Below are 11632 nucleotides of genomic sequence, written 5' to 3'. Positions count from 1 at the left end.
GGAGGGGCGGGGCGGGGACATATGTATCCCCGTCCCCGACCCGTCCTCGACTACGAGGATTTTTTTCATCCCCATCCCCGCCCCTTTCCCCGTTTTTATAGGGGAATCCCCTCCCCGTTAGGGTCGGGGAGGGTCGGGGCCCCTAAAATCGGGTTCAAATTGCCATCTCTAAGACCAACTCCACCATCTCAACATTTCATTTTTTGTCTTCTATTTTGACTAACAAATATGAATAATATGATTTTTAGCCTCCTTTTGAAGGAAAGTGACATGAATTTTGATAATTATAATTGTCCATCCCAACCAAGTTTTTCTCCCAAAATTTGGTAATTGTGCGGCGCAATCATCAAAGTTTTATGTTTTTTGGGACTCTAACAACCAAATAACATAAGACACATATCGCCGAGATAAATAAAACAATTACAAGGTCTATTCCCACCGACTCCAGATGGGGTCCAATTTTAATTAAAAGTAAAGAAAGGGACCATCATCAAGCCCTACCAACTGTGGGTCATGGCAGTAGCAGCAGGTCGAACCTCATTAACCAGATGAAATGGCAGTGCATAGTTTTCCTATTCAAATACACAACTCAAACAATTCACATATCAAAAACAAATTGGAAGGAAGAGGAAGATGAACGAGTTACCGGCGAGTTTTTGAGGGAAGAGACAACAACAACGTTCACATTCGATGGAAGGAAGAGTTCAGAGCAGATGGGAAGAAGATGGAACTAAAAAATGGAGGACGTAAGATCATAGTCGAGCAGCTGATGGGATTCTTACTGAGAACTGCCTTAAGATTTCACTCTCATTGCCCACAAACTACGCGTTTGTATTACTATCGACCGTCTAAGCACCACGATGACCACCACCAACACCATCAAAACCACCACAGTAGCGATCACACAATGGTTCAAGATCCAAACAGGATGGAGACTGCGGTCAAGGCGATTGATACTTCTGATCACCTTATTTTTAATTCCGTTGTGTGAGTGAAAGAGAAGTTTCAAATTCGAGAAAAGTAGAAAAAGAAAATTCAGACATCAAAAGCATTCACAAATTCAATTTTGACCAACCCTTCTATCTCATTGGTTATCGAAGCAAAACTACTGTTTTTTCGTTTTCGTTTTCGTTTATGGGATTTACAAATTTCTTTGTTTTATTTTTTATCTTTTTCTTTTGGTTATGTGCTCTGAGATTGTTGTTATTATTTATGCACCATGCGTGATATTTTCGGATTTCAGACACTGATTATTGCATATATTGGCTTGTTTGACTTGTCAGATTCTTGAGGCTATATTCTATACTATAGGTCGATTGTCAGACTAACGGAGTTTTCAAGGTTCATGTCAAGTAATTTATCGAATTACAGAATACATATCTGTTCATATATGGCCACTTATGCTCGATGAACAGACATCCATGTTCTAGTGAACGGGCATTCATCACCTTTTGATGGATGAACATTCATTTTTATCGTGGTCGTTATATATCCTAAGGGTATTCTAGTCATTCTACTCTATGCATAATCACTTGTCAATGATAAATGGTCATTCGTGACATCCTTTTCTACGTTGATGAACAACAAGCATTCATAACATAGACAAATTTTATTCCAGGCATGGAGTGATCATTTACTACTAGCAAATCATCGTTTATGACATCTAAAATGACTAACATTTACTGTTTTTTGGGTCTAATAGTTATCAAATATTCTACTTAGAGATGATAACGGGGAGGGGATCTCAATTTTCATCTCTGTCTCTCCCGAAGATATTAACCTCTATCCCTATTATAGTGATAACAAGAATTCTCTACAAAGAAAAATTTTTTCCCTATTCTCACGGGAAAAAATCTCTTCCTCATATCTGCAAGAAAAAATCTCTTTCCTATATCTTTTAAATACAACATAAATATATTAAATTATAAAATTAAGTAAAATTAAAACAAATTACTATTTCATATATCACAAATATTATATATTAGTCATTTTAATATACACAACAAAAACATAAATAAATTTAAATATAATATAAATAATCAAAAATTATAAAAATATGTTAATATAAAAAGACGGAATAGGGATGAAGATGGGAGCAAGGTGGGGACAGGGTGGAAAGGGACACAGATATCCCCGTCTCCTATTACAGAACTTTTTTATCCCTTTTCCAGTAACTATATAAAAATTTTTTTTCGTTAAAGTCAAAAGGATCAAAACACTTAAATTCGAATCAAAATTGTCAATCTCTACATTCTACAATGTTTTCTGTACCTAATCTAACAATAATTCCATGCAATAATACCATACCAAGACATGTCAAAACACATTTTATGACAACACATCATATTCTGAATCGCAAGGAGATATATTCCAAACCCTAAGATTGCTTCTAAGACTACAATCAATGTCCAATCAAATCATGCTCATCATTATATCCATTTAACAACATCAAATCATCATCAAATAAACGTACCCATGAGATACAATACAGTGAATGGTCAAATTTGAATTTGCCAATAGTTTTGTTGTCTAAATTTTCTTTTTAAGTTTTTCTCCAATTTGAAACTTCTCTTTCATTCATACAACGGAACGGAATAAAAAATAAGGTGGTCAGAAGAAGTATCAAACGCCTTGGCCGAAATCTCCATCCGGTTTGGATCTTGAACCGCCACGTTATCGCCACCGTGGTGGTTCTGATGGTGTTTGTGGTGGTCTTCGTGGTGTGCAGACGGCGGATGATAATACAAACGCGCAGTTTGCGGGCAGTGAGAATGGAATCTTGCGGCGATTCTCACCCCAGCATCTAACAACTCCATGTATTTCCCCATCCGAATCTTTAACTTTCTTTGAACAAGAAAAGAAAAGAAAAAGATTGAGGATTTAGAAGACGACCCAGACGAAGGAAGAGTGCCGTAATGAAGAAAAAAGAGAGAGAGACTCTGTTTGTTTGGGTGGAGAACGGAGGCTAATGCAACTGCTTTATATATGGCGTCTCCCAGCTTCTTGCGTTTGACTTTCTTCTCTCTTTCCTCTCCCTTTCTCTTAATTGAAGGCCTTAAATTAAGGTTCTAGTGTGAAAAGACGTGGATTCCCAGTCTCAACAAATTAAATATTCTACTAAATAAAAAAAATTCAGGAATTAATTTATTAAGTATTTTTTTAATAACATATATATATTAGAATCAAAATGAATTGATGTTTTTCAAATATGGTAATAAGGTTAAGAAATTTTAGTGGTTGAGGGAGGAATATCAAAGTACAAAAGTAATAAGGGTATTTAAGGAATATGCGAAAGTAATGGGGTGGGTGGTGAGTCTGTCTGTGTCATTCATTGCCCTTTCTTTAGTCAATCCTCCTAGTTGCAGTCTAAAGAAAGAGGAGAAGAATGCTTCAGCTCAGCTTCAGCTTTATTGTTACGCGTTCAACAACATTCGCCGCCTGACTCACTCTTAATTAATTAATTGTATTCAAACTAACCTACTCCCCACAAATTTTTTTCCAATTAGGGGCCCTTACAACTGTCATATAATTAATTAATTAATTAATTAATAAATTTAATGAAACAACCCTAGTACTCCCCACAAATTATTTTCTAATTAGTGACAGCTCAATATTAAAATTATTCTAATTACAGGGAAGAATGAGAATTTCCCATCCATCTTTTATAATAATTTCATCTATCAAATTTTAAATTTTAATTTATATAATATATATTTTTTGTTTTCTTTATTTTAAAATATTTCACACTTCCTTGCTCTCATTAATATTGAACTCTCTCTTATACCATCACGGACCACAAACAAACAATCCACCCACCTCCAAAACATAACCAATTTTTTTGGTAAAATAAAAGAGTTGTTGTTGATCAGCAAAAATTGTTCCACCTTCTTCAACTCTTCTTTATACCTTCACTAGGGCTAGTGTTGGTGACTGTATGTTAATGATGTTCGTGGAGTAGAAGAGGATTAGAGATAAAAGAAAGAAGGAATAGTAAATGAGTTGCAAAAATAAAGAACTTTTTCCTCTAGCATGGCAATTTTCGTCTTTCCACAGTTTTTCCTTAAAATATAACAAAATTTACAAATAAAATATGACAGAATGTAAAAATTTGTTGTCTTTCAAACTACAAATTTTGAGAATTTATCGATTTGAAAATAATTTAAATTAGAAAAAGTGGTTGTCCCTTTACAATACCCATCACATTCATAATTCATGAATATATGTATATATATATTAAGATTCTTTGGGAATAAATTGTTATTGGCAAACGTTTTCTTCAATTTTGTTTTATACAACATACAAATAATATATGCATTCATTTTTAAATATTAAAAGTCTAACTCATTTAAGATTTATAACATAACCCCTCTTAGATCATCCACTTTACCTTAAAAATTCATAAAATTGAGAAGAAATGCCAAACAAATTAATACATGGTAAAAACGAATGGATTTGTAAAGTATGAAAATGGATGGCATAACAATGTTATAATATTATATTTTTATTTAAGGTTCTGTTAAATTTAATTACCCATGAGTGAGTAGTTGAGATTTTCGAAGTTAAAGAGGGATACTTGAGAAAATATCAATCTTTGGGTGGGAAATAGTCCTTTGGCCTTTTATTTAAGTATTATTACTAGAAGATTCAATTAATTGTCCACTTTTGACTGATCTCTTGGTGTTGGATTAGATCAACAATTGAATGCCAACGCTGGCGAATGGTCAATTGCATAGTTAAGATCCGCAATTCCCTGGGGTATTTCACGAATACAAGCGAAGCATCATGTGAAGGTGCAGAAAACGACAATTTTCCACTAAAAGAAAATTATGCTTTTTTGACATTTTCCACTCACATGATTTAGAAACTGGTTTTTTTCTTCCTTTTTTTTTTTGGATTTTGAAATTTTTATCTTAATTTGAGTGCGCATTTATATTTATATTATATTTTTTACACTTTAAATATTTTTATCACTTTATGTGTTAAAATATTTAAATTATTTTTATCTTTAACATTGAGAAATTAGATAAAGACAATATTATAATTTCTTTATTTTTATATATTGTAAAAAGAGAATATGTACAGATATTTAGTATCAATATTTGAAATAAGATTTATATATGTGTTAAATAAGATCAAATGAATTTAAATTTTTTTAAGTTTAATTTTTTTAGATTAAATATAAAAAAAATTTAAACTCATTTAATCTTATCTTCCTAAATTTTGTTTAACGTTTATTTTATATTGAAGTAACACATGGAAAGATGATACAATAAGTCACCCATGAAAAGAGCATGCATGGAAAGCCTTGGCGTTAAATAAACAAAGAATTTAGTGTATTGCAAAGAATATTTGTGCATAAAATTCAGGCCATTATGGAGAATACTGCAAAGAATACTTAACTGTTATATATCATATAATATAATATAATATCCCAATAAGCAAAACATATTTGCATTGTAGAGAATATTTGTGTAAAGAATATTACAGAGAAACATAGAATATTGCAGGAAATACTTCCAAATAATGCTTGTTTGCTTCATTCATGTGAATGTATAGCCTTTTGCAATTATTTTTTGAAATAGTCTTTGTTTGCTTTCCCGTGAAGATTATATTATATATAGTTAACATATATAGCGTATAAGAGTTAACATATATAATATAAATTATCACATTGTTTTCCCGTACACGAAGAAAATTCAATGAGCAATTGTCTAACAATGAAATTTGTTGGATTAGTAGTGGTGACGTAATGACAAGATGATATGTGAGGTTTTTTATAAAACGGAAGCATAATTGTATAGTACCAAATTTAATTCAATCTGAATTTAATTAAGTAACTCAATGTAAATTATAAATACCAATTAAATTTAATTCGATCTGAATTCAATTAAGTAATTCAATGTAAATTATCAGTTAAGTAAATGTAAATTTCGATTCGATCTTGAAATATTGTTAATTATCTAATTGAAAGACGAAATGTTGCAATAGGGAACAGGTTGGCGGGAACCGGTGTATTTTTGAAATTAGACTAAAACTTGGATGGAAAATAGTGCTTTGGCCTTTATTTTTTAAGGATAATATTACACCTTTAATATACAAACAAGTTTTAAGAATTAGTCAATTAAATCTATATCTACAATTACAAAATCAAAACCTTAAAAAAAAAAAAAAAAAAAAGAAAACTAGATGCCTCGATATTGTTGGTTAAATACAATCTAAGCTACATTGCACTCAAGTTGGCTTGGTTAGACTAAATTTGGTTTTAATTACATTGTCTTTTTAAAGTGCAATTTCAGTTGAATCACATTATAAAATACAGTTAAACTACACCTATAAATATACGATTTTGACAAATCACACTTAACGTGGTACAATTTAACCGAAATTACAATAGTCTAGGTGCAATTCAGGCCAAATCGCAACATGCCAGATTTGATCTAATGAATCTCACCATCACATATATGATCTAGTTAGGTTTGCTCTTATCTAGTTTATTAGAGAAAATGATGCTAATGACTATTTTATAATTTATAATTGTATTACTTTAAAAATTTTGTAACCCTCTCATTAATAGTGAGAATATATTCTATAAAATTTTAAAGACACATTGTTCATCAATAATGGTATTTTCTCATTAACTGAAAGATATCTGTCAATAGAAAATTCACAATGAGTGAAAACTGATTTCTCCTAAGCCTTGTAGGTGAAAAAGTGTCAAATAGGCAAACCTTTTGTAAGAAATTGTCGTTTTCTCTATATAAATATTTACTAAAGCTGAGCAAGAGATAATTGATGAACATTTGGGTTGCTTGCTCCAACGCCAACCCTCCAATTAATTAGGGTTTTGCTCCTTTCGTTTGAATACTAAGCAATTTACCACATAGTGAACTTTGTAAATGGCCATTCACCATAAGAAATGACCACCGGTTCAGCCCATTAGACTTGGCACGGGCCTAATAAGAAATGTTATTCTTTGTAATAATATTATAACGAAAATTATGATTTGATTAAAATCTAGAAACAAAACAACTATCAATGAAATTTGCCATAAATCCTTTTGAAATATTCAATTATCATAAAAATTAACTAATATCTTCACAGCTTATAATTACGTCGTTCAATGTCTTATCTAAATTGTTTACTTATCCCTGATACCAAAATAAATTTTTTGTATATAAATGAAATATAAAATAATTGATAATTCTAGAGAGACACTCCCACTGAAAATTACTTCAATAAAACTATTGGTTATGGAGATCCTTTTCATTTACAGTTTGCAAGTAATGCTTGTAAAAGATAGCCAAGTAACAAAAAGACTGTATGATTCTATACTTTATTACCAGGCTAATGAACTCTAATTACTGCTATAATCTCACTTTTAGCTATCCGTTGTGTCAATGTTTTCCCTGTTTCTGGGATGCCAAATCTCTATGTATTTACCTAGCTCTTTCTGGGTCTGGTCTCTAATAACTCATACTATCTGCAAAAAGTAATATAATTTGAATCACACCGAAACAGATTTTTCCCAAGGCTTATACTAAAAATTTTAAGAAGCCAGATTTTTATTTTATGTTTTACTCGTTTGATGAAGCATCAAATATCAAATTTTATGAAGTCTAATTTTGAAGCTAACAGAAAATTATAAGAAGCATAATTACCGTGTAAATGTAAGGGTCCTGACGCCCTCCTGCGCCTGATCTCTTGACTTCATCCAGCTTCAACAACCTGCAGACATGAAAATACATCAAATTACATTCTGTCCCGCAACAAATCACCATCTCCACTTTCGGTCATGACCACTCTTCAACCACTAATCAATTACCACAGCTGGACCTCATTTTATCCTTTTTCATAAAAGTTAAAAACGGCAACTAGTTGTAAAAATCCCTTAGTCACCTATAAACAATTATTTGATTAAATATACATAATATATAAAATAATATAATTTTATTAATCAGACATGTAAGGAAGCCAATCCATAAGTTTTCATTCAAATAAATAAAATAAACTGGTTAGACTTTCCCTTCAAACGGTTTCAAGGTTATTTTTCAAAATTGAGCAGACCATGTGACTTGTCAACATTATCTTTGGATTCCAACTGAAATTAGCAAAACTAATAAAGTTGCGGTGGATTTTGTAAAATGGTAATCGGACCCATAAAATAAAGTCTTCAACGGAGAGGGGATTCCCCATCATTCTTGTTTAGGGGATGGAGTGAGAACGGGAATACAAAAAGAAGATTAATGTATGCGATCTCACCCACCCCCATGCCATCTCTAATGGATTCTCACCCAGTTCGCGGCAACTCCCTTTCCTTGTACTAATACTGCCATGTCACCAATTGGCCAGAAGGTGAGTCAAATGATGTAGCCAATCAATTTCGATAGCCACATGATTATTTCATTCGTCAGATTCGTATTTAATCTAACGGTTGAAACCATCAAATCAAGATGTTAGAATCAACATGGCAAGCTCAAAAAGAGAAGTTGCAGGGAACTCACATTCTGAGTGCTTTGCTGGTGTCAGGACTATCACCAAGAAGCCGACGTATCTTCGTTTCGGAGGAACCACCGCCGGAAGAGAGCAGCTTCAGAATTGCATCGGCTTGCCGCTGAATGTGTGTCGAGCCGCGTGAGCCGCGATCTGGTTTCCTCCTCTGGCTCATGCAGGGGCTTCGCGCGCTTGCGCTGCTTGACAAGCAGGATCCAGCCTCTGTTGACAGGGATCCCGAGGAAACTGATTTAACAGTCGGCGGCTGCGGCTTCGCGGCTGCGAGTTTCCGGCTGATCTTCGAGTGACTCTTTCGCAAGACCTAAGAGTTGTTTTAGAATTTTCAAATTTTGATTATTTAGGAAAATTAAAAGTCAAGTAAAATAAACACGATGGACCGTGATTAAAAAAAATTAAATAAGTATGATCTTCTAGAGCATTCAAATCAGGATGTTTTAGAAATTAAAAGGAAAAAACATTTCACAAGATCTGAATGTTCTGGTAATTTATATTGAAACTGGACTTCAAATTCTTCTGGCTTGTCAAACAGAGAAGAAAGCAAGTTCAACAGTGAAAATTCATTATAGCAACACAGAATGAGAACCTGTAAACTAATTCGATTTAGAGTCAGTGATCAATTACATTATAATTGATAAATCAACAAATTATAAAAATAGAATTAAAAACAAAGTTTTATAAACTTAACCAAACAACAATCAAATCGTTTACGAGAAACAAAACATTAGAAGAACGAAGTAGCAAACATTGTATCCGCATACACAAACGCTTAAACTAAATCAAACAGACGAGTATACCTTGAATTTCATTTCGTGACAGCGAGCCACCAGGGTGATGATCGGAAGATTATGAGCTCGATAATCATCAGAGGAGGTAGCTTCACTGGTAAGCGAGGAAGCAGAGCGTTTGGATCCACTACTACTTGAAGCTAAGCTCATATTCATGCTCACGCTCTCTTCTTCGCTGTGGGTCATGTTTTTCAGCAATAATTCACGATCAGTGTCGAACCTGCATGTAAAACTACCGGAAACTTCCGGAAAAAAAAGAAAAACGACAAAAACAGCAACAAAAGCAAAAAAAATATTTAAACAGTTAAAATAAAATTTACTGTAGAGAAGAGTGAGAAGTAGATCCTTGCTGGACGTTGGAGGAGAGAAGGAGAAGAGCTGAAGCCACAGTGAGTTCGAGAGGAGATGGAAATGGAACTACTTGTACCATTGTTTGTAGAAGAACGACGTTGTTTTTTCAAATTGTGGAAATGGCGCGCTAGTGTACTCTCCTCTTATTAACTCGCTTGTTTAATTGTGTTTCTCAGTAAAATATAGGCAAATCACACGCGTCTCTCGCTCCAAAACGGTTTTTGTTTTTTTACTAGTACTGATGGATTATATTAGCAAATGAATTGCACCATTATGGCAAGGGTTGGGATCAAGCAAGCCAGACTCGAGTTTGGCTCGACTTTAGGCACATCAAACTCAAACGTGATGATTTTAAGGACATTGAGCTTGATGTAGATAGGAGGTGCTTAAGCTTAAATGTGTTCAATCATGTAGAATTGAAACATTTTATAACAACAATCGAATGACACTGAATATCAATCAAACACACACCATTGAAAGAACCCATCAAATCAAACATTTAACCATCCTAAAATCATATTAAACATGCATATCCCAATCTTGATAATTTAGTGTAATAACCGAAAGATTAAAAGAAAATTGAATATTTTATCAGTCAAAGATGGTGAAAGAAAAAAAAAACTTCAAATTTGGTCAAAAATATAAATCGTGCTTTGCTTTGTGAGAGTCGAACTTTGAGATAAATTATAAAGTTTGTTTACATTTTTTGTGAAGAGAAAACATTGAACAAGAAATGAAGAAGAAAACTATATTTGTTGAATTTAGAACAAAATGATTGAATCAAGTTATCAAATAAAACAATATCGTTTTTCCATTCTAATAAAATGTATACAGTAACTCAAAATAATGTTAATTTGGTATACATTTAAATAAAAGTTACACTTGAAGCTTGAGTTTGAACTCATTTCCCTTCTATTCGTTTTGAGCTCAATCAAATCAAGTTGGCAACTAAGCTCAACCCAATGTGACTCTAATAAAGCTCAAACTCGAGCCCATTTCCTTCTATTTGCTTTAAACTCAATCAAGTCAAGTTGACAACTAAGTTTAACCCAACTCTACTCTAATATAAGGCTAACATAGCACATTATAGTCATTATGAAAAAATATTTAAATAAGAGTTTTTAATGATATTAATTTTGATATATATTATAAACAAAGGATACTAAAAAAAAAAAATTGCTAGTTAATAAAAATAACTAAATATTAAAATATAGCCAACCAATATAACTATCTAACCTAATCAAATATAATATTTTCCTCATTCCCAACCTTCTAATACAACCCTCAAGTAAACTCTAACCTATTAATATCTACCTATCATTTATTATATTTAACACTTAAAACCTGAAATCGAGTGAGAAATATCATCACATCTTAATAAAATAATTCTTAACTTGAAATTGTATTGATCTTTACTACTGTAATAACTGTGTATTGTTATTATGTTATTTTATTGTTAATGTACACATTAATTATATGATATTTATAGGTTTTTTGCGTAATATGTGTTATTTTAAGTTTATGAGGTTTTTGAGATTTAGTTATGTATAAATCATGAAAACAATTAAAAAAAAAAACCTGATGAAATTTCCTAGGTAACGTAATTTTTTCTTGGGGGTTTATAAGTTTTTCATGTGACTAGAAGGTTTTTTTTTTTAAAATTTTTTTATGCAACCCACTTAAAATCTACATAGGTCATGTAAAAATTTACCTAAGTCATGCAAAATCATGGCCAATACAAAATTACCATTTGGGTGTTATGTGAAAATTACCAAATATGTTAAAAAACTTCACAATCTAGGAGGTTTCATAATTTCTTAAGAGAATAAGAGGTTTTTTGTAATTTAATAATGTGACCCAGGAGCAAATTGCTCGACTATCCTAGTTAGTCTTTTTTTGTCCAAATCACTTGAAAAAATCTTGAGTACAATAAAACACTTCTATTAGTGTACCTAATTTTTTTTATTTTATGAGTATAACAATCA

The 11632-nt window shown here is 32.1% G+C and overlaps 1 protein-coding gene across 1 annotated transcript; it reads right to left on the bottom strand.

Annotated features, from left to right (window-relative positions):
* Nucleotides 1-7271: 7271 nt before the first annotated feature.
* Nucleotides 7272-9625, bottom strand: LOC123197140. Its single transcript, XM_044611296.1, has 4 exons — nt 9306-9625; nt 8502-8812; nt 7659-7725; nt 7272-7480 (listed from the first exon to the last, which is right to left on the bottom strand). The coding sequence occupies exons 1-4, from the start codon at nt 9480-9482 to the stop codon at nt 7472-7474; spliced, it is 564 nt and encodes a 187-aa protein (XP_044467231.1). The 5' UTR covers nt 9483-9625; the 3' UTR covers nt 7272-7471.
* Nucleotides 9626-11632: the final 2007 nt, after the last annotated feature.

This window comes from Mangifera indica, chromosome 15 (assembly GCF_011075055.1).
Source record: "Mangifera indica cultivar Alphonso chromosome 15, CATAS_Mindica_2.1, whole genome shotgun sequence".
NCBI classification, from domain to species: Eukaryota; Viridiplantae; Streptophyta; class Magnoliopsida; order Sapindales; family Anacardiaceae; genus Mangifera; species Mangifera indica.
Note: the sequence above shows the minus strand (reverse complement) of the source record. Positions and strands in the feature narration are given on the sequence as shown.